A 23,528-nucleotide genomic window follows, 5' to 3' on the forward strand; every position below is an offset into this window, starting at 1 on the left:
CAGACCCTGGTATCACTTTTTCCTGCGGAGTTTGAGGAAGTTTTTGTCACACACATGTAACAGCAGAGTGAAATCTTCACATATCCCAGCTTGATAATGTCACAGGTTATCACCTCATGATAGACAGGGTTAAGGACCTTCATCAAGGCCCCAAAAGTGGCAGGTCTGGGGCTTGAACTCACTGATCTGATACTTGTTTCTCAAAAACAAATGAGTGCAGGTCAAAGCAAACATGGCAGAGGGCAGTTCAGTTCAGCTTGTATCTCGCAGCACAGCCGAGTTCGTGAATATAACTGATAGGTGTTGAATTTTATATAACAGCACCTCTGTCAGTAACACTTCAGTAGTAATGGCTAAGTCACAGGAACTTGTATGCACCTTGTAAACGAAGGCAAAAAAAAAATAAAGGGATGAAAACATTAAGAAAGAAATTGTGTAATCATTGCTGGTGGAAGGAGGTTTATTTGGTGGAAGGAGTCTCCAGAGTCAGCACTGGTAACAGTACATTGTCAAACGGAGATTCTTCATGACAGATGACTTTGTGCTTTTCAGTTTCTTGGTTATAGCTGCTTTAAGCAAATTATAAAAAGGAATCATCCCATTTTACAGAATCATTTCTTCAGAATCATTATTTCATACACATTTCCTATAATATTTGTATACAGATATATTGATATCTGTAATACATTTTAAAATGTAAATTTGAGAAATCTTACTAATCCAGAATGAATGTGCAGCTAAGAAAGCAAGTTACCAACATAAACATGGACCTTTATTTAAAATTATGAAAACATTTGGGCATCCTAATTGACATACACTTTATGAACAAAAACATTTCGGGGCATTACACAAAGAAATTCTCCTGCAGAGTCTGTAGTCAGACAACTTAAATACAGGTAGTTTACTAGAATGAGAAACATGGGAAGGGAATGACATCAACAATTAAGCACAGATGAACATAAGGAGGAAAAAAATGGCACAGTACATAAAACATTACATTTAAGTGACTGCAAACAAAACACACACTGCCATGGTCCCAGATTACATAGTGACGGAAGATCTTTGGGACAACAAAGCATCCACAGCCTGAATTCGATCACTTAAAAAGGCACAAGCATGGAGTGTTGGTCTTTTCAGTGATGCCAGCTAACACATCATCAGCTGAAACAGCCTGCCTCAAAATGATTTAGCACCAATTGTTTGGAGAGAGCAGACAACAGTTCTTCCCAGCCAACTTAATGAAAATTAAGAAAATACAAAAAAAAAAAGAACATTTGGAACATCCTTTAGGAATGTACAAGTGAGGAGTAGAAGAGATCCAAATGGAGTTAAGTGCTTGGAGTGAGCCATACGAGGCTTCCCTCTCAGCTCCAGACACTAAGTATTAAAGGAGGTACATGAAGTCAGTGTGAAGGACTTCCAGTTCAGACGAAATCACTTAGTACAAGCCTTAAGGTTCAAATTGATTTTAATACACATCTTGCAAGTTGTAATCTGAAGTCCTTATTTATATATATAAAAAAAAAAAGAAAAGAAAGAAAAAGAAGAATTGCATCCCAACCAAAGTGTGACTACACCGGTGACCTAGTGAGCAAAAAGATTCTGTGTGGAAAATCAGAAATCTCTGCAGAAACATGATGATGATGATGGAAAAAACCTGCATGAAATCACAGTGTGCGCGGATTGTACTCTGGCAGCTTCTTGAGTTTCTCCTGCTCCTGATCAGTTTCCTGACGGGCGATAACCAGCGAGTGAGCGTAGCCCATTGTCACCTGAAACAACAACAAAAAAACAAACTGTTATTGCAGTCCACCAACCAAAGCCATGTGGTCAGTCAGATTATTCTGCATGGAAAAATAAACCATTCTCTACAACTGTACACCTATAATGAATTAGGTGTTAGTATGAATAGTGCGGGGGGAGGGGGGGGGATCTCAGCATCACTACTGCATCTGATATACTCACACATACTACCATTCTACACGTTCAAATCTATAGTAAATTATCTGGGGAAAAAAAAACAAAATAATAATAATAATAATGAGGGTAGTATACCTAATAAAGTGGCAACTATAGGAAAATAATCAGTGATGAAGGGGTGTGCTGTGGGCTGGTATTACCCAGAAATGGATTGTTTTCCTAAAACAGCATGTGCTGAATCATTTTATTTCTCTAATGCAACAATTTACCAAAAAATACATTACAAATAAATAAAGAATTCTCTAAAGGATAAGTAATATTGTAAAGAAAGGATTTTTTCAGCATTAACTAACTTCTCAACATTCAGACTCGAGCATTCAGTAGTATTATGGTATAACCAGCTATAAACTACTGAGAAGGGTAACAGGCTGAGCAGATATTCTCACACTCTACTTCTACTTCACTTCTGTGATCCTGAGTCAGTTATAATAACAATATTAAGAACTACTGACCCCAATCCTGTGTGAATGTAGGTGCAGGAATTCCGCTTAATATTTCTATACTTGTATTTAGAAGCCAAGGTTGTTCTCAGTATTTCCAACTAGATGCTCTTGATTAGGAAATCAAGACACCTTGCTCGAGACTCCTAACAGACTTCCTTTATATCAAAAGTACCTATAATTTAAAACCAGTGAAATTTACCAGAAGGTGCAATTTTTCCCCCCCTCACCTGTTCCAAATACACTCCATCCAGAGTTTTGACCTCCTGAGCTGTGGTGGATGATTTGGGCTTGTTGTCTCCATATCCCTGTAAAAGATACAAGACTTATACAATAGACTGTAATACAATAAGAAAGCTAAAAAAAAAAAAAAAAAACTGTACACAGCTAAACAGACAAAGTGCTAAATGTGCTTTTTTAAAGTATCTGTTTGCAGGTCAGCTCTACAAGATACGCATGGCTTTGAACACAAACTAACTGCTGCTCTTACAAAATTAATGAAATACAAGATAAGATTGTATTGTACATCAGGTCTAATAATCATGATCATTTCAGAGTGGTTAATTTGGTTCTCTGAATGGCTGCGTGTTCTGGGTCACAACAGCTGGATGGATTGAGAGAATCGCTCGATCCCACATTGATTAGAAACGGCATTCATACTGAAACTCGAAATCATGAACAGCATATCAACGACCGGGTTTGAAGAGTGATACTAAAGGACACTCTCTTGTCTTCTCTTGCCTACAGTATAAAAGTAGTGACTTGGTAGTACTAAATCAAACTCTAATAGTTAAATAAAACATTTCTAAATGTGTGCAAAATGCTCCATCATCTCACATCCCCATGCAAGTGTACAGCCATGACTAACAGTACCGGCACTGACAAATTGTGTGTTTTGCTGCTGCAGTTGCTGACCAGTGTAAATGAATACTAGTCCGGTGAAATCACCGTCATTCTGAGTCGATTATAAGAGCGGATGGATTGTTATAAAAGAAGTGCTTTCAATTTGTGTGTTAGCAAAATGGTTACCTCCCAAGAAAGAAGTGCAGCCATCACGGCTTTATATCAAAATGGCCTCACATGCAATTGCAAAGAAAATTGATCCCGAAAGAACCATTTTCAAGATCGGGTTCAATTGCAGTGAAAAAGGCTTCAGGGTGTCCCAGAGTGTAACGCAAACACCAGGAACATCTCCTTCTAAGGATTTGGCCATAGAATCATGTCTGTACTAATGCACTTGCTAGTAGGTGGGTGTGAGCATATCGGCATGCATTTTTAGATAAAGACTTAAGGACAACAGCCTGGTGGCAAGAAGTACAGCAAAGAAGCCATTTCTCTCCAAGAAAAACATCAAGGACTGACTGAAATTCTGCAAGTACATGAACTGGACAGCAGAAACATTGGTGCAAAGATATTTTCTCTGATGAAGCCCCCTTCTAAATGTTGGAGAAATCTGGAAAATTGACTGTCCGGAGAAGAAAAGGTGAACAGTACTGAGAGTCCCTGTGTCATGCCACATGTACCATCCATGTGTGGGCTTGCTTTTCATCCAAGGGAGTGGGCTCTCCCACAATTCTGACCAAAAACACTGCCATGAATAAAGAACAGTATCAAAAAGTCATGCAAAAGCAACTTCTCTCAACAATCCAGGAGCAATCTGGTGATTATCCATGCATTTTTGGAGCACCATACCACAAGGCAAGAGAGATAAAGTCACTCAGAGATCTTTACATCAAAAGGCAAGTGGTCAAACTTGCAATAACGAATTGCAATCAACTCTGGCAGAAAACTGCTTTCAAGAACAAAAACCTCTGGGATCGGGTAAAAATCAACAAATGATTCCTAATTCAATAATCCTGTCAGTAAAAACTTGAATTATAAGACAAACATACCAATTCTCCAAATGTAGGCGATGGTCCCCAGCTTATAGTGCTCTCATCAGCCGCAATGATGATACTGCTCTTCCTAAGAAACCAAAGAGGACGATGTTTACACTGATGTACACACTGCACAATAAAACAAATGTTATTTATAGCATTTGTTTGGAATGACACTAGGCTAAACTCTCACCCGCAGGCCAGACTGCGGATTTTCCAGCCACACAGGTCCTGCACAGCTTTCGGGTACATGGTGGACTCACGAGAGGTGTTTGTCACCCCCCAGAAAAACAGACCACCTGAAAATAAATATACATGGCAAACCATTTACTAACAAACAAAACCACTACTAAGGAGTTGTCATTGATTTACAGATACCCTTCTTACCCATTTCACTGACGGCAAAGGAACACTGGTATCCGCAGTATATCTGAGTGGCTCCACGACCAGGGAAATCGAAGAGCTTGACCAATCGAGGGACCATCTCATCCTTCTGTTCGGTGTGACCCAGACGTCCATAGCCACCAAAACCCCAGGAGAAAACGCGCTTCTGCGAGTCCAGTACCAGCTATAAAAACATGCAACCCAGCGATCATCAGTTAAATAAGATGTACTGTAAGGTTCCTCTTTTTTTCTAGGTCAGCTTTGCATAACAGCTTGTATAATATCTGTGGTTTGAAGGAGTCAGCCAAGGACATGTTTAGACTGGAAACAATCATCTCTCACCCCTTTAACCCAAATACATCTTATGTTTCAAAAGTCTGAACATTTAGGGCAATCCTTTTACTCGTTCCTTGTCCATTCTGAACAATAACATTCACAACATAATTTTATTCAAACAAAGCTCCAAGTTTAACTAAAAAAGTTTCCAAAAACAAAAACAGTCTGTTTACTCACAGTGTGATTGGCACCACACACAACATCCCGCACCACCACGTTAGGTACAGGCATCACCTGGCCATCCTTAGTCTTCTCGATGAAAATGGCCACTCGTCGAGGGATAAGCTCACAGTCAAACTCGATACGCTGGGCTCGAGCAATGAACTTCCCATCCGAGTTATGTCCTGATGGAAGCAAAAGAAACAAAAGCCATTCAAAAAATTCCAGCTCAAAAATGATGAGCCAACAGTCCTTCAAATAGTATATTCTATTGGATTACCTAGCTGGCCATACTCCGGACACCCAAAAGAGTAAATATTGCCCTTACAGTCGACCACCATACTGAACTCAGCACCACAAGCCACTTTAACTATAGGCTGTCCATTGTACAAGATCTGCACACAAAACACCACAAATCAGAGTTTAAGCTTCACACAATCCAACTCATCAGTACATTACAAAATTTAATAGTAGAATGATTTAAGAAAACGATTTACTTTGCCTTCTAATGTAAGAATTGTGCTAGTGACTTTTGAATTTGTGAACTTAAGATATTAACATATTTCAGACAGAAGAAGTTTCTTACTGTAGCTGGGCTCAGGACGGCATCCGTCTGATTGCCCTGACCAAGCTGCCCAAGTTTGTTCTCCCCAAATGAGAATACTGTACCATTTTCTGTAGGAAAAAATACTGGTTAGGTCAAACTGCAACATCTTGCTCTAGACTTGCACTGAGACTAGGCTCTCAGTCAATAAACATCAGAAATTAAAGTCACAAAACAAGTATAAATATAAATAATAAAAAAAAAAAAAAAAAAAGACAATCTGGTTGTTTTGTAATGGCTGACACGTTCAAGGGTTGCAGACTAACTGGGTTAAAGTTTACTTGTGAAAGTTTTTTTTTTGCCTGAATAGTATGATGTGTGTCTGCTCCTGCATCGTTATAGACGAAAATGTCGCATGTACCCTAAAGTGTTTTGCGATATTGGACAAAAAGATTGTTGGAAAATATTTAGAGTTGGAAAATGAAGCGTTTGTGTGATTAAACATCTCTGGGTCATACACCCTGTCAGCTTACCTGTTAAAGCAAGGGTGTGGTTTCGACCACAGGCAGCAGACACTATCACCTCCTCCCCCAAACCCTCCACCAGCTTTGGAGCGTCCAGACGCTTGGTGTCTCCGTGGCCCAGTTGGCCCTTATCGTTGCGGCCTGAGTGAAAGGGAACGTTATTTTTAATTGTTTGAACTTAGTAGAGTATTAGCACAAACATCCTGTTAGTATTAGTTCTGAAATAAAAGCTTAATTTCTTTTGCAATATTAAAACAAAAGGCAATAAACTAATCCAACTCCTTATTTTAATAAGGCTACACTGATATTGTGCTGTAAATCACACTGTGCATGATGACTCATATTTTCAAAGGAATATTTTGTATAGACATATTAGTATTTTTCTCTGGATGAACATACAAAAGGTAAATGCCTCATGGCCAGGATAGGGAGCCAAATTACACATTTTCAAAATCCTTGCTTACGACAGCCAGAGACACCCAAATGACATGAACACTAGTTATGTCTTCTAGCATACACAATTACACTTAAGAAAAATTTAAGTAAATATCAAATGAACACCATGCCCGTGTTTTAAATGACACTTACGAGTTTCACACGTGAAGCCCTAATTTATTTATTGCAGAAAAAAAAAAAAAGACAACTTCAGTCCTATTCATCCCACACCATGTGCATGCTCTTGCTAAGGCCACAGGGAGGCATTTTAAGGGCACAAAATGTATTTAAAAGAAAACTAATAACACTTAAAATATCAAATTACTTATTTGGGTTGTTCATCATACAAGAGAATAGGAGAATACAGGAGAGTAAGAGAATGTAGACAGTGTAATAGCATGTAGCACGGCTTACCCCAGCTCCAGAGTTTGCCTTCGGTGGTGATGAGCAGGCTGTGGGCAGCACAAGGCCCCGACACCACACTGCTCACCATCACATCGTTCAGACAGCCATAGCGATGAGGACCCCACAGATTCTGGCCCAGGTTCCTGTATGCAGCTTTGCAAACAAAAACAAAACACATTTAGAAGTTCACAAAAAACCTGCCACGAGGCTACACATGCACAAGATAAACAACGGATTCACCATTTTTTGCTTTCATCATCCAGTCTCAGCTGAAATTTTAAGTATAACGTACAAAAGGACCTAATGTGGTGTCTAACCTTCATAAAGCACTAGATACAGAGCAGCACAAAATCATAAATAAAAACACTTATCACTCCTACTTTGGCTCTTTTGAAGCAAGCGTGTTTTCTTAAAGCATAATAGTCAGAGCAGCCATGGCCAAGATCAATTCCTTATTGATCCCATTAGACCATGGCCTACATGCTGCACAGCTGTTACAACACTGGCTGAAGCCAGCATACACCAAGGTAAACAGGAATGTTTCATAGCTTCAACTTCCTCTGAATCCGGTCAGCACAATAACCTTTATCAAACAGCTGCTTAGAATTTATTCCTAAAGCAGTTGTGAAAAACACATACAATTCTGGTGTTGTCACACCGCTCTTAAACACAACGCCGTTCTCGACAATATTAGGCAAATATACGGTTCGTGATCAAGAAATCAAAGGATTGAGTCGTATTTGAAACGTGTCCAATCTTCACACGCATACACACATTTACATCTGCCTCTGTTTTCCTGCCAAATTTTTCTTGAAAAATTTACATTAAGAAGAAAAAAAAAAAATTGGATTTAACAAAGCAACCTCAATGACCTGGTTCATAAACAGTCTAACTACTTTAAAAACAATAACAAAACAAGTTGTCATTACTACCTGGGTACAGAAAATATATTTAACCAAGTAACTGCAATTAAATGAACTGACTCATGAAGGTGAGGTTTTCCCATAAACACATTACACGAGCGTGTGTTTACATATGGGCCAAACCGTTTCCAGAATAAGATCATTGGACATTTGTTGAGTCAGTTATGGGCCATAATTAGGTCAGAGAGTCTAAGATGTCTGGACAGGTCTATTTAAAGCCTAAAGCACATTTAATTTGCAACCACAGAGATGATGTAAACATTCAGCCAAGAGGGAAAATCATCTTTTGGTCCGTGTGTGTAGGTACCTTGCAGCTTCGGCACTTCTTTTCGGCCAATCAGGTCCCAGTTAGTAGCGCCAAAAACAAGCAGCTGGCCTTTGACCTTGGGGACCTCAAGTTTCTACGGGAGTAAAAGGAAAAAAAAAAATTTTCAGGGCATTGTATTTGGTGACACTTTTTTATGGGCATATCAAATGAAAATCTCCCATGTTACTATATTGCTTATTAAATTTGGTTGGTGACTTTATTTGAATGGGTTTAACCCAAACCTCAAAAAAATGAACCAGTAGGTTTAATATCGTCATACTGGACTTAACGTGTTCTGTCCATTGGGAAGAAAAAAGGAAAAGGAATTAAAAAAAAAACCAAAAAACAAAACTTTCTATCCAGTAAATAACCCGAATATTTCTAAAATACTACTGTGCAATAAGACTAAATAAAAATGGATGGACTGAGTTAAAGGGGGAAATGCACAATGGACTGGTGAGTGAGAAAAGATGCTCATGCAATTTTATTTTAAGGAGCTAAGAGAGAGAGCAATATCCTTTGTGTGTGTGTGTGTGTGTGTGTGTGTGTGTGTGTGTGTGTGATTTAGAGCTGCTCCCTCCTGTCCACTGGCACTATAACGGTGCAGGCAGTGTAGTGTCACCGCGTGACGTCACCAGGGCACACAACCACCACCTGCTCACAAGAATAACAAAAACTACCGCACTAACAGACATGATCTCTGAGGCTATAAACACAATGCAGTTTATTAAAACACTAACACGATGAATGTGTTTCAGGTTGGGAGTTTCTTTAAATACGTCCATGGCTGCAAAAAATAATAATAATAATAATAACTCTAAGTAAATAAATAAATAATAAAAAAACGTGCACTGTGTAAAAAAAAAAAAGGTGTAATGAAATCTTACAATCTTCTCCTTCACGTCGTCCGACACGGTGACTGGCTGGAGGCCGGATTTAGTGGCTTGCTTGCCGGGTTTCTTTGTGTTTTCCTGCTCATAATCTTCAAACTCGTCGTCGCTGCTGAATTCCCGGTCTTTCTTTTTGCCGCTGGCTCTCTTTCTCTTCAGTCCACCATTTCCAGAAACATCAGTCACCTTCTTGCGTGGCATAGTAACTAAAAAGAATCTGCTGCCAAATACATAACATACACACACACACACAATCATGAGACTCCACTGCTAACGTTAGTATTCATCTACTTCAGCACTTATCGACTGGGAGAAAACTAACATCTAACGTGCACCATGGATTCGAATAAATATGTCAGAGCTTTTATTCCAATCCCCATTCACGTTGTTCTGCTACAAGAACTGCTAGCTAATGGAAGGAATGGAAATATGCTCATAGCCTGTCGGAGAATTAGCTTCCGTGTATATCGGTGTTTACAAATTACGCTAAAGAGAGAGTTCAGTTATAAAAGTTGTTAAGGAAAGTTATGTCCCACATCACTCCTGTGCCTATTAGTTTACGGTTAAGTGGATATAAAGCAGGCTGAGAGTGTGTGTTTGCGGTGTGTGTGTGTGTGTTTTTATGGCTCGCGCATCATCGCCGTTCAGCTCCGTTTTGTTTCTTTGTTGTACGTTATGCGGCTGGTTAGCAAACTAGCGCCGCTAGCAGCACGCGCATCCCGCCGAGCTAACTAAACAATTAACCAGCGCGAGATCACAAAAACACACACAAAACCCGCACCAAGGAACACACTGCTGCACAAAAATACAAGAGTCTCGCGGCTCGAGCAGCGACTCAACAACAACGTAATCAAGTCGCTGGAAATTATTTGGACTTCACGTAAAATAAAATGAATCTAGCCACGTTAGCAAGCAAGCAAGCAAGCGTACCGCATTTGCATGCAACAAAGCCATAATCCCAAACAACGAATATAACACGGACGTACCGGCTCAAAACTTTTTCCTCGCGTCTCAAATGTGGATATTTTTGACTTAAGGAATGTAAATGCTACTTAAACTCGCGACGGTTTGCTCTTAGACTTGCTTATTTACAACACTGTCTGGTGAACTATGAATTTCCTGAATTAGCAGGTCCGCTCATGTCTGTCCGTCTTCCTCCGGTTTTTGATTGATTTGGAACAAAAGAGCGTGCGGAGTCTCCGCCATCTAACCACGTGGGTAGAGAGGCGCTCTTTCAGCTGTACTCCGACACCGGGACATCACACACTCCCCTCTCTCTCTCTTACACACACACACATCTCATAATGTATCAATAAACTTGTCTTTTTCTCCAACATCTTTGTGTAGAGTTTACCTGACTGGAATAATCCGGTGTTTTAAAGTAATTAACTTGATAACGGGTCTCTCTTGAGCGCTATGTTGCTGATACCCTCGTTTGACTTTTTGTTAAAACTCAAATATGAAACTAATTCTAAGGGAAATCCTCAAAACCCAGTCACGGAAGTTTTATGTAGTAAACTGTAACAGAAACATTCGGGATTTGAATAATGTAAGCGTAATGTAACTATAGGCTTTAAAGTTCTTCCTATAGACACGCGCAGCGCCAACTGGTGGTCTGGAGGTTGCTGGCCTCCGAAGCTCACCTGCTACCCCCTCCCCATGTTTTTGCTCCGTTCCATATACACCGATCAGGCATAACATTATGAGCAGTGAGAGGTGAGGTGAATAACACTGATTATCTCCTCATCATGGCACCTGTTAGTGGGTGGGATATATTAGGCAGCAAGTGAACATTTTGTTCTCAAAGTTGATGTATTAGAAGCAGGAAAAATGGACAAGCATAAAGTTTTGAGCGAGTTTCACAAGGGCCAAATTGTGATGGCTAGACCACTGGATCAGAGCGTCTCCCAAACTTGTGGAGTGTTCCCGGTCTGCAGTGGTCAGTATCTATCAAAAGTGGTCCAAGGAAGGAACAGTGGTGAACCGGGGACAGAGTCATGGGCGGCCAAGGTTAAGGAAGTTAATGCTGGTTCTGATAGAAAGGTGTCAGAACACACAGTGCATGATGGGTCAGGGCTGTTTTGGCAGCAAAACAGGGGCCAACAAAATATTAGGGAGGTGGTCATAATGTTATGCTTGATCTGTGTATAAAAATGAGCCATGGATGCATTTCACAAATAAGGGAACAATCTAAAAGAAATATTCATTAAATCATGAATGTGAGATTCATTCATTCATTCATTCATTCATTCATTCATCTTCAGTAACCTTTTAATCATGAATGTGGTAATGATGTTTTGTTCAAGTCATTGTTTTTGAGCAAATCTTTTAAGTGAACAAATGGTTTCCTTCACTTCCACACACTTTTTTTAAAAGACTGTATTAATGTCCTTTGTGATGGAGCATGTCTTTGATTTGACCTATTGTACGAATATGCCTCTTACTGAACAAGACTTGGTGTTAAGTCTGAATAAGAGACATGCAGTTCAGTACAAACTAAAGGTATGTAAATTAAATAAATAAATAAATGACACATGCCTTTTATATGGTTCGGATGTCAGTCTTACTGGTTCAACAAGAGTAGTAGCATTTGAGCATGGAGCTGTTTTACACCAGTTATCACCAGTCCATTGCAAGATACCATGCACACACATTGATACACTAATTTGAACGTAGGGACAATTTAGCATAGCCCCTGAACCTACTGCCATGTTTTTGGAGAACCTAGGGAGAACATACAAACTTACACTCGAACATACGAACATACACTCCTATAACTAATCTCTACAGTAACCTGACAGTACAGTACAGTAATCTCTACAGTAACCTGAACTTGATCAAACTGGGGGCCCAGGATCTCTGAAGTGACAACACTGCCTGTGCTGCTAATAAGGCAAACCCAAAGGAAAAAAAGTATTGCTATGGCTGTCTATAACACCTCCTACAGCAGATTTATAATATTGTAACATACACTACTGCTCAAAAGTTTGGGATCACTTGCATATTTCAACTTGATTTCAGCTATGGAGGAAGACTCCATCAGCCAATCCAACTTGTGGGAGATGCTCCAGGAAGCATGGGGTGAAATCTCTTCAGATTATCTTGAAAAATTGACAGCTAGGCTGTAATCGCTGAAAAAGGTGGGGTTTTTTTTGATGAAGGCAAAGTTTGAAGAAAACATTCATCATTTCCATCAAAATCATTATTTCTAACTCTGACATGTCAACATGTCCTTTTCTTTTGCTATATTTTATATTCAGACTAATTTTGTGTGTGTTTTCTTGGAAAACAATACAGTTTTTGAGTGATTCCAAACTACTGAGAGGTAGTGTATATATCAGAGTGCAGTAGATACAAAATCTGCAAACATATTAACTTTCATAATTTATTTTTCCACTATTAATCTTTACTAAAATAGGTTACTTATATTATTCAGTCATTCTGTTCTGAAGGTATGGAAACTTGCACAGTACCGAGAAGTAAGCATCATTTCCCACAGATAATAAAACATTATATTTTGTTGCATTCAGACAAACTCAATGACTGTGTATATGTTTTGTTTCATTTTTTTGTGAACTGCTGACAATATTTCTCCTAAATTCAAAATATAACTATTTTTATTTAGAGTGTATATTTAAAGGAAATGGCAACACATGAAAATAACCCAAGATCATGCAGTATTTGCAGAGCTTTAATAACTCAAATAAAACAAAATGCAAATCATTTGTAAACAAATTGTGTTAATGCTTTGGCTAAATAACATCAAGAAATCAGTATTTGGTGGAATAACCCCGATTTGCATGTGTTTTGGCTCCATGCTCCCCACCAGTTTTTCACATTGCTGTTGAGGAACTTTATACCACTCTTTTTGCAAAAAAGCAAACAGCTCAGCTTTGCTTGATGGTTTGTGACCATCCATCTTCCTCTTGATGACATTCCAGAGGTTTTCAGTAGGGTTCATCTGGAGATTGGGCAGTGGTCTCTTATTTTTTTTTTCCAGAGCTTTTAAGACTTAACCAGTCTTTTCCGCACGCCCCAGTCTGGGATGTCCATGTTCAACTTGATTCTGCAGTCACTGAACCATTTTTGTATGAATTGGATGTTTGTTTTGGATCATTAGGCTGCCGGAAGGTCCAACTACAAAGCAGTTGTAACATTTTGGGAGAGACAGCCAGATTTCTGTGTAAAATCTGGAATGTCATGGAGTCCATGATGCAATGTATCTTAGCAAGGTTTCCAGGCCCTTTGGAGGAAAAGCAGAAATTAGAATATGCTCCACAGTATGGATTATATTCTTTTTTTGTGTACACCAAACCAACCAATTGTGTGATTTTCCCATCTAACCATAGAATCTGGTTCCAGTCAGTCAAGTTCAGGAAGTGTTTAGTAAAGTCCAGGTGCTTACATTTGTGTTCAAGTGAAAGGTTTTTTTCTGTCATATATTTTTAGCACAGGATCTACATCTGTTTTTAGATCTGTGAACTTGTTGACCCCAAAAGTCTACCATAGTCTGTACATCTCCAAGCTTACCTCTCTATAACCATCTTCCTCACTGCTAATGGGGGTAAAATACTCTTGCATCCTCATCCAGGCAGATTCATTGCAGCAATGATTGGTTTAAATCCTAAACTGCTCTAACAGTGGATATGTACGTTTCTTACATTTACATTTCTTGCATTTGGGAGATGCACTTATCCAGAGTGATGTACAAATGTGCTTTGAAGTCTCTATCAATGAATACATCAACACTGGTTTAATAAGTCACAGATTTAGGATTACCATCAGCCTAAGAAAAGTGTTTCAGGAAGCGGTATGTCTTCATCTGTCATTTGAAGATGGCCAGTGACTCAGCTGTTCGGACATCTAGGGAAAGTTCATTCCACCACCTCGGTGCCAGAACAGATGTATACCTACCTCTTAACCTGAGAGATGGTGGGACCAGGCAAGCAGTACTAGTAGGTTGAAGGGAGTGTGGAGCAGTGTGAGGAGTAATGAGAGCTTTGAGGTAGGATGGAAATGGAATCTGATGTTTGCTGATTCCAAAAGCCAGTCACGGGAGCACAACAGTGGGGTTATGTTTGAGAGAAATGTGAGATATCTGTTTTTATTTTCCTAGAATATGCTTCTAGTAAGGTATGTATGATAATTTTGTGTAAGGTTATGTATGATAATTCTGAAGATGCCTGTCTGAAGCCAATACAGTAAAGTAATTATAAGACCATTTATTTTATTACCTTTATGTTCCTGGCGTTTGGCAGAAGCATTTATCCAGAGCGACTTACAGAAATGCTTTTGAAGTCTCTATCAATAAACACATCTATACTAGGTCACAGACTAAGAATACAATGAGTTAAAAACTCTGTTTGGAAGTAATATAGCAAGAATAGCACACAGACTTTTTTTAAATGCTAGTGTGAGTTCGTCAGCTCGAGGTATATGTTTAGATGTATTTTGAACACTGCCAATGAATCAGTTGTTCAGGCATCTATGGGAAGTTCAGGACACATAGGTGCAAGAACAGAAAAGAGGGTTGGGGCATGCATTTCTTGTATTGGAGTGCTGGAAGATCTGAGCGTGGTGCACTGTGGGGTGTAATAAGAGCTCTGAGGTAAGTGGGTGCTGGTCTGCTTTCTGGTCTTTTATATCTGATGTGGACAGCTACTGAAATCCAGTGGAGGGAGCACAGCAATGGGGTGGTGTGGCAGAACTTTGGAAAGGTGTAAACAAGTCACACAGCTGCATTCTGGATCAGTTGCAGAGGCTGAATGGCGCTCAGAGGCAGACCTGCCAGCAGTGAGTTGCAGTAGTTAAATGAACTAAACAGGCACCTGAGTGTTCCATGTGGATAGAAATGAACAAAACCGTCTGATATTATAAAGGCTTTGGTTTAGAATCTATTAGGTGGTGACACTCCTTAAAATTCTAAAAATCTTTTGCCTCCTATTTGAAACCCCATGTGTAAAAAAAAAATCTGGCTTAAACAAGTCTTATCATGTTCAGCTCTCACTCTTCTCAGATAACTGAATAAGTATATCCTGGGTTACAGTTTGTCTTCTTGTCTTAAGAGTGCCTGAGGAGTTTTCTCACCATTAAAGTCAGCAGAAAAATTCTTTCTGCTTTTAGCCTGTGGAGCAGGATGTCAGGTGTCAAAACCTTGCCTTTGGGTTTTAGAGAAAATATATTTATACTTGGAAATTTTAACATGGTCAAAAACTTCAAAATATTAAACAAGAAATTGACCATGGAAGAGACTCTCTACACATGTATCAGTGAGCAGTGATGTACACAATGGTTACTTCACAGTGTCGGTCCCTTAGGGTGACATCCCCAACCTACACACAAGCTTAACTCTAATCAAGTGTAACACATTTCTGGAATATTTTACCTAACAAAAATGCCATTGTTAAGTACTAAATTCTTCTAGGATTTAAATTACCCCATTGGCTCCTGACCAAGATTTGCTGGAGTATCTCTTCTCTAAAATGTAGTAGAAAAAACACAGTATTATGAACAACTTAAGAGGGCTTGTCTAATGCTTACGGCATGGATGCCCAGCCCCATTCCAGGCAATGTATCACACTGAGATTAGTTCAAACACTCCCTGCTCTACTCATGGTGTTAGATCAGGACTGAAACAAACATCTAGAGACTTTTATATTTTCAGGAATGGGATTATCCCGAAATAGTTCAATGAAAGGATGCCCAGTCTTATCCATAATAGGCTGGTGTGACCACAGGTTTTGATTCCAGCTCAGCAGGATCCACACCTAAAAATAAGATGATTTACCAGGTGTAGCTCCTGCTTGGTTTGAATGGCAACCTGCAGCCACACCAACACTTTTTGGATAAAACTGGAAATCCCTGGTTTAACCCTTTCTACCAGTACACTGGTGTTTCATACCACAGGTGGAATTGAAATCTCTGAGTATTTTTCATAAGTATAAATAAATGAATTATTTTATCACTACAATCAAATCACTGTCTGATATAAGATTAGTCAGGGCATGGTTGGCTTTCAGTGTGAGACGTCTTAACCACTATTCGGAAAACCTTACGTAGAGTTTTAGTGATTGAAGATATCATTTTTCAAATTTTAGATGCTCATGAACAAGCATCTCAGAGAGGAAGTGGTTTTGATATCACCATTTTCCATTCACCATTCTTAAAGTGTAAGTTACATAGAAAAGTGACTTTTGGAATACATTTCCCCTCATTGTCCCTAGAAGGCTAGGTAAAAAAAAATACTTAAAAACTAGAAACAAAGGATCTATTTTTATCTGAGCAATTATGTAACACTGTGGGGTGTGACATGGAAAAGAAATTCAATGCTACACATGGGTACCCCAAAATAGCTTGAAACTTTGGCCTCTGGTAAAAAAAAAAAGAGTTAATAGGGAATTGGGGACAAACAGAGATTCTTACCAGGGACCAATTTCATGTCTAGCTGAACTCCACGTAGCTTCTCAGCTACTTCTGTACCTTTTTCTATGCAGTGCACTCACATCTGTTTAAAACAATAAAAAGTTAGTGTTTATTACATGCTTATTAACACAAATCTAAAGGAACTTATACTGTATCCATTATTCTCCACACTGTCAAACCAACCATGAAGTAATTCTTATTAATATATTTTAATTTATTTTATTTATACATTACCTTTAAGTGGATCTTGTGTAAATATATTTAGTACACAGTTTGAACAACTGTGTGGGAATATGACACGATGAACATAGAAACAGCCACAGAATAGCCAGATGTCATGGAGTTATCAGCTTATGTTAACATTCTGGTAAGCATGGCTGTAGTATGATTGAAGAGAAACCTAATTAGTGAGTTGTTTTTATCCTCAGCAGAAGACAGTGTTGTAATGTTTCTCTTACAATGACTAGGGGGAGAAAATCAGTTTCAGAATGTGGTTTTTGGATGAAAAATAAAAACAGTCCTTTCTAAAACATCTTGAACCCAGCACCCACCCACCATGATGCATACCTCCCTGTGCATTTTGGCAATGATGACCCAGTCAGCTTAAAACTGACTATTTTCTTGACCTTTTGTCAGAAAAACAGATTTCTGTTAAATGGTAATTATGTTTTTAAAGTGTTTGTTCATACTTTTGCTTCCAGCTAATTAGGTAGGGAGAGTTTTTCCGTTCTTAGTGGTTGTGTAAGCTGCATGTACTTTATGTGAACCTAATAACCAGTAAAGACCATTCTATCATGTACAATAGATTCAGTGGATGTAAATCAATACTCTCTGTTGTTTGCTGATCTTTCAGAGTAATGGGGAACAGACATTTTTGAAAGCATTAATAACATCCAGCTAGGCGTTAACATTTAGGCAACACGAGTTGTTGTGCAGATGTTGTAATACCAAAAGCATGTCTAACTGGTCATTCTCTCCCTCTCTGTCCTCTTCTCTCTTCATACAAGGCTTTTCGTTTTCCCATACCTACCCCCCATAGCTCTCTGAGCCAACCTTTGACTCTCAAAAATGATCCTAGCCTTTGATTGGCCAGGATTTGCTCCTGCTAATGTGCTATTGGCTGTTGGGGGTTTTGGACTTTTTGTATTCTGAAGGGAGGCTGTGTCTATTGATGTGCTGCAGGGGGAGGGAGGGAAAGAGGGAGGCAACGGAAAGGAAAGGAAGAGGGAGGGATAGAGGAAAAGAACAGAAGGGAAGAGCCTCTTTTTCTCTTGTATATGTGAGCGTGACAGCTCTCGTGGAAGGGGCTCCAGAAATCGGGCCTTGTGGGAAAGCAAACAATGGTGGACATCTCGCCTCGCCATCACTGACTGTTAGAAGAGAGGTGCTGGGTATTCGAGCACAAGATGTTTGAGAGCTGCACTGCACCAAAGTGGGAGCAGATATGACAATGGAGCTTTAGCAGCCTGGATCTCAGACAGAAGATTTCGGAGTTGGAAAACCAAGAGTGGAAAACATTGTGGTTTGTGAGTCAGGCTTTGGAATAAAAGGTAAGAATCCATGTGTGTGTTTATGTATCATGTATCACTCTTTTACTCCATTACCACAATGCAACAAAGCTTGGACACACAGATGGGAAGAGACAAAACTGATGAGCACGAGGAAGGCAGATCCAGTGTCACGATCTGATCAACACATTAATAGATGACCTCTGATTTCAGCATTGTTTTTTTTTTCAGGATTCACACAGCACTTGGTTTGGGGGTGAAAGCCGTTCACTAGAACTGAATTGAAATGCAAATGTACATTTATGTTTGTCATGCAAGCTTATGTCAGAGAAACAGCTACACTAAACTGTTAATGAGCAACTCATGCCTTTTGTGGTGTTTACTTTCCCATTATAATTGACATTTTATCTTTAAAACAGCTCAGAGCAAAGTTTCCTTTTTACACCACATACTAGCCATACAGTTCCGCTTATATGTTTTGACCCCCCTCCCCAGCATTTATCATTAAAACACCCAAAAGATTAACAGAAAGCAAAAGAATTAGAATAACTGTATCTAGATTTAATTTTTTTATCCTTGCCATGGACATAACAGCATGTAATAAACTAAAAAGTACACGTCTGTAGATAGTACGTTTCTTAGGATACAGCCTTTTATGTTAGGCCTGTAATTGCACAATCGAATACACTTTTATGACAGCGAAGCTCATGACAGTAATCTGTTCTGTCTTGTGTTAAATATAAAAAAAAACATTGATTGAAGCCCTTCTTTTTGGACAGTATTCATTATCATATTTTGTATAGAAAACTGCAGTCAATTAGTAGATAAGACACCGGAATTCAACTATAAAAGTTGCGTAAATATAGTTGATGATGTAGAATAAAAGTCACTTCTGTTTAGACTCAGTTCTACAATAAAACTGATTTAAATGAAACCAAATCAGGATCAAAATTCAGAAGAAGAAAAATATCAGACAACACTGCTAGAAAAAGACGCAAAAGAAAATCTACTAACTCTATATATCTAATACACAAACATGAAGGCTACTTCATCACATCATAACTGTGGTGGCCATGTCATATTAAATCCCTTGGATATATATATATATATAATAACAGTTGAAGACTAATAGAGGCAGGTCATTTGATCTGAAGAGCCAGAAAACTGTATGTTATACTCATAAGCAGAAATGCTAACTATGTTTGGAGAGTCAACAAGGCTGTTGAAGAGAAACATGCTGTTATCCCTACGGTGGTGGTGGTGGTGGCTCTCTGCTGCTCTGTCAGAGCTCTGCTAGGACAAGAACTTTGAACAAATTTTGAGGCATGATTAATGCAGCAGATTTTCAGAACATTTCAAGATAATCTGCAAATGCATTCATTTTGCAGATGAGGTTCAGAACGCATTTGTGTGAATCACTTAAATCATGTTAGTAAAAGCACAGGTGTGTAAACATATGAGCAGAGCTGTGAGAGGACACCATGTCTTTGAAAGACATTATAAAAAGCAAAAATTTTATTTGTAAGAATAAGAAGAAAAAATTAAACAGTTGTTAAACTACTGTTGCAGTTTGTCAAATGTTGTGAGAAAAACGAAGAGAGAGAAAGGATAGTTCATGTGGAGTAAATATGTGTGGAGGTGCAGATGTTTCACTCATTGTGTCTGTGGTCAAGGCGATGCCCGCGTTATTTATGTCCCACTCGGACTGTGTCTCTATGACGATGGCCGTTTGAAACACTCTGACTCTTGTTACGGCCTTTGCCTCTCAACGTTGACACGTGACCAGCTCTTTGCAGAATATCTTCTTTTTTTAGCAGTAAATTGCAAGTGTTGAGCTGGATGGTACACTGTGTCAGTTGTTCCTAAAGAATCTTAGAATAAATGGTGCTTGCCTTTTGTAGGAACACAAGATACATCTTTTTTTCCTTAAAAAATGTGACATACAAGTGACAGATATCAAAGCAAAGCGTGTTGGGGTTTTAGTTTGAGCACCCCTCTCTGTATTTATATATTAAATATGAAAGTAACCTGCACCTAAACAGATGCTCTTATTCAGATTAGTGTACAGAAGAGGTTAGAAGTCACTATTTAAAAAGAAAATATCCATGCTACCATAGTGTTACAATAAAGTATAAAGTATAATCATAGTTGTATCATTGATTATTTTACGATCACAGCACATGCAAAAATGTTCAATCCTCTTATACTACAGCTTAAACCCACAGCTTGTCATGTTAGTGAGAAAATGGAAAACTTAAAATGGATATTTAAAGAAGTTTACACTACCTGGTTGATATTGCAGGTTTCTGTGATGTAAAAAATCAAGCTAAATCAAGATTAATAATATAAGAACAGATTAAAAAAATTTTTTAAACAGATTTAATGTGATATCAGCTGATGAAAAAAATAAAAAATAAATAAATAGAAGCTTTTCAGGGGTTGAAAGAAAAAAGAGAAAAAATAATCTTATAGTAACCTGGATGTATGTGCACATTATTTTATAATGTAGCATGTAGATCACATTTAAAATTCATCTTATATTTCATTCTCATACAGCCGTCATCGATGACATATTTCTGATTAATAAAGTGATTCTGGTTACTAAAGACCAGCTGTTTCTATAGGGTTTTCTAGACATTTCTTCCAACTGCTGAAACCATGGTCGGCAGAGAGCTTGCAAATATCTGGGATCTCATTTTTAAGAGATATCAATTAGAATAGGTGGACACACAAATCAAACCTTAGATGTACCGTGGAATACTGTTCAGGCCTTTAACACCAAGTGGAAAACGTGTTACACCACAGTGACATCACCTAGAACAGGAAGTTCCTCCAAAATTGATAAAAAAGACAAGAGCAAATCTCATTAGAAAGACTGCAAAGAGACATTCAGCTACATCAGGGAAATCTGGCAAGTACAGGTCACTCCCTGCATGTGACAACAATTTTTGTCATGTGTAGGGTATGTGGTAGGATGGCTAGATTGGAAACCGGCTAGAAAAATCCAGACATGCCTACCCAAATGTTTTGATAAAACATACATGCTATCACCGCAAAACGTGTTTGAGGTCTATTAGGTATAATTCTAAAAGATATGATTGGTGTAAAAAAACAAGACTGCTTATCACCCAAAGAACACTATACCCAGTAGAGTACAGTGGTGGCATCATCATGTGATGGAGCTGCTTCTCTTTAGCTGATAGAGGAAAGAGGGAATCGTGGATAGCTCCAAATACCAATCCATTGGCCGTAAAACCTGAAGGCTTCTGTTAGATAGCTGAGCATACAGATGAATTCTAGCACAGTAGTAAATGAAAAGCGCAAATCCAAATCAGTAAAGGAATGGCATCAGATGAAGAAGCTCAGAACTTATAAATCTAATTGAAAGTCTGCCTTGAAGCAGGCTGTGTACAGGAGAATCTCTCGCAGTTTGATAGATCTGGAGCATTCAAGGAAGAGTGGAATAAAATTGCCAAATCAAGAGTTAGTAGACTAATTTTACAAGGAAAGAGTGCTTTAATAAAGTATTATCTAAAAGGTGTGCAACCAAATTATTGGACATTTTGTCTATTGTTTTTCCTGGTTGCTATATCACAATAAAAGTAAAAAAAAAAAGAGAGTATAAAAAGATCCGACATGTCTGATCTTGGTTCAATTTATTATATCCCCATATTCTGCAGTTTTAAGAGGGGTCTATAGATTGTTTATATGTGGTGTAACTTCTGTAATCCAGTATACAAAGTGCCATAAATGTAGTATCAACATCTCCTTATATTAGTAATTAAACATTTTATGTGTTAAATAACATGTCATACAATATAAGTATATTTTATATATAATATAAATACATTATAAGCCTTAGTATATTGTGCAGTGTCCAACATACAAGTCTTGGTATATGAGATGTTACTATAGAAATGATAATATATTAAAACAAGCATATTAATATAAACATATCAATTGAATTATAGCCAATACTACTCTCAGAGGTGGCATGGTGGCTTAGTGGTTAGCATGTTCACCTCACACCTCCAGTGTCCTGGGTTTGAGTCTCGCTCCTGCTCACTGTGTGTGTGTGGAGTTTGCATGTTCTCCCTGTCCTTGGTGGGTTTCCTCCCACAGTCCAAAGACATGCTTCTAGGCTGATTGGAGTCTCTAAATTGCTTTTAGTGAGTGAATGAGTGTGTGTGTGTACGCCCTGAGATGGGTTGGCACTTCTTCCAGGGTGTATCCTGCCTTGATGCCCGATGATGCCTGAGATAGGCGTAGGCTCCCCATGACCCAAGGATAGCGTACAGACAATGAAATGAAATGAACTACTCTCAGAACCATGCTTTCAACACCTTCTGACTAATCAGACTTCAGAGTTCAACGACGTTGTTACTATTAAGTACCATGTTAAAATGTAAGATTACATATTTACTGTAAGTACAGTTCTATGGCCTCCTTCTGTTTCTGCCTTTCTCTTGCCCCTGCCCTATATTATTGAATTATTTATGTTAACCTTCTGAGGATGCTGGGTTCAAACTGAACCTTGGGTGTCTTTAACAAAAATGACTTGCCAGTGATGGATTGTGAACACTAGGAAAATGATGAGCTCCCGGAGGATTGCGTAATCACTGTACTGGGTTGATATCAGCAACGGAACTACTGGAAATGCTTCAACTAGGCGGCACCTCCATTAGCTGTTATGTTTAGGCTGTGCTCATTCCTTAGGGCTGAGTTAGTCTGTTTTTGAGTCACCCTTTCGCCTTGCCGAGTGACTGTGGGAGGAACAATTCAGTTAAAAACAAGCCTGGATTCGCCATGTAGTCCTGTGGAATTTAGCAGACTTACACAGCATAACCGCTGTCGGAAACTCTCATGTTGCCTCCTCCGGCTATCTTCTTCTTCTCTCCCTCTCTCCTAGATATGTAACCTTCATAGATCATTGATCCCATCTTGTCTAGAGAAGGTCTGCTCAGCTAGGTTTTATAGTGCCATGAAGATTAAGCTCCACTCAAGGGCGTGAGAATCTGAACAACAGGGATGTTGCAGTCATCTTGAATATGTACTTTTAATCACACAGTGTGTCACTGTTTCCATAACACAAGGCTCCTGTTTTTGTACAGAAAGGCAGATGTGACTACAGACTGAGCCCATGGCATCCCCGGAGTCCCTTGCCCCACAGCCTACAGGTGAATACACTTTTTCCTTTGTTTAAACCTATTAACAAGATGCTGAGTACACCATGTGCAGTGAAAGTTAGATGATATTAACAAGAGCTCCTTGCAGTAGTTCCTACAGGATCAATACGGAGTATATCTCGACTTGTAGCCTACATGGAAGCTTTTCTGAGATACGATTGGTCTATACTGCCACGTGGTTTAGTAAGGCTTTTCTGAATTTGGCTGA

At 38.8% G+C, this 23,528-nt stretch overlaps 2 protein-coding genes across 8 annotated transcripts in view; one reads left to right on the forward strand and one right to left on the reverse strand.

Moving 5' to 3' along the window:
* Window positions 1-750: 750 nt before the first annotated feature.
* On the reverse strand, window positions 751-10,729 carry rcc2 (regulator of chromosome condensation 2). 4 transcript variants are annotated; one of them, XM_058410082.1, is made up of 13 exons: window positions 10,559-10,729; window positions 9,202-9,421; window positions 8,315-8,408; window positions 7,094-7,237; window positions 6,254-6,385; window positions 5,763-5,851; window positions 5,457-5,571; window positions 5,195-5,361; window positions 4,685-4,865; window positions 4,491-4,596; window positions 4,313-4,385; window positions 2,651-2,728; window positions 751-1,772 (listed from the first exon to the last, which is right to left on the reverse strand). In XM_058410082.1, exons 2-13 carry the CDS (start codon window positions 9,403-9,405, stop codon window positions 1,668-1,670), a joined length of 1,488 nt encoding a protein of 495 aa, XP_058266065.1. In that variant the 5' UTR covers window positions 9,406-9,421; window positions 10,559-10,729; the 3' UTR covers window positions 751-1,667. The 4 variants fall into 4 exon arrangements, with proteins under 4 accessions (XP_058266065.1, XP_058266066.1, XP_058266064.1 ...); XM_058410083.1 differs by having other exon boundaries at window positions 9,202-9,424; XM_058410081.1 differs by lacking the exon at window positions 10,559-10,729 and adding an exon at window positions 10,191-10,452 and having other exon boundaries at window positions 9,202-9,424.
* Window positions 10,730-17,860: 7,131 nt separating this feature from the next.
* Window positions 17,861-23,528, forward strand: part of arhgef10lb (Rho guanine nucleotide exchange factor (GEF) 10-like b) — a 36,921-nt gene continuing 31,253 nt past the window's right edge. For 2 of the 4 annotated variants that reach the window (XM_058409676.1, XM_058409679.1), the window contains exons 1-2: window positions 17,861-18,176; window positions 23,246-23,311. In XM_058409676.1, coding sequence (XP_058265659.1) covers window positions 23,275-23,311 — 37 coding nt within the window. In that variant the 5' untranslated portion in view covers window positions 17,861-18,176; window positions 23,246-23,274. Of the gene's footprint in view, window positions 18,177-23,043; window positions 23,165-23,245; window positions 23,312-23,528 lie in introns of all 4 variants that reach the window. The other 2 variants (XM_058409678.1, XM_058409677.1) reach the window with 2 other exon arrangements.

This window comes from Hemibagrus wyckioides, linkage group LG15 (assembly GCF_019097595.1).
Source record: "Hemibagrus wyckioides isolate EC202008001 linkage group LG15, SWU_Hwy_1.0, whole genome shotgun sequence".
NCBI classification, from domain to species: Eukaryota; Metazoa; Chordata; class Actinopteri; order Siluriformes; family Bagridae; genus Hemibagrus; species Hemibagrus wyckioides.

Excerpts from the sequence above, each read along its gene's own strand:
- rcc2 (XM_058410082.1), bottom strand. The coding sequence starts at position 9,405 with ATGCCACGCAAGAAGGTGACTGATGTTTCTGGAAATGGTGGACTGAAG. Across the intron at positions 6,386-7,093 it reads AGGCAAACTCTGGAGCTGGG|GCCGCAACGATAAGGGCCAA; the intron begins GTAAGCCGTGCT and ends CCTTTCACTCAG. Across the intron at positions 5,852-6,253 it reads CCACACCCTTGCTTTAACAG|AAAATGGTACAGTATTCTCA; the intron begins GTAAGCTGACAG and ends TTTTTCCTACAG.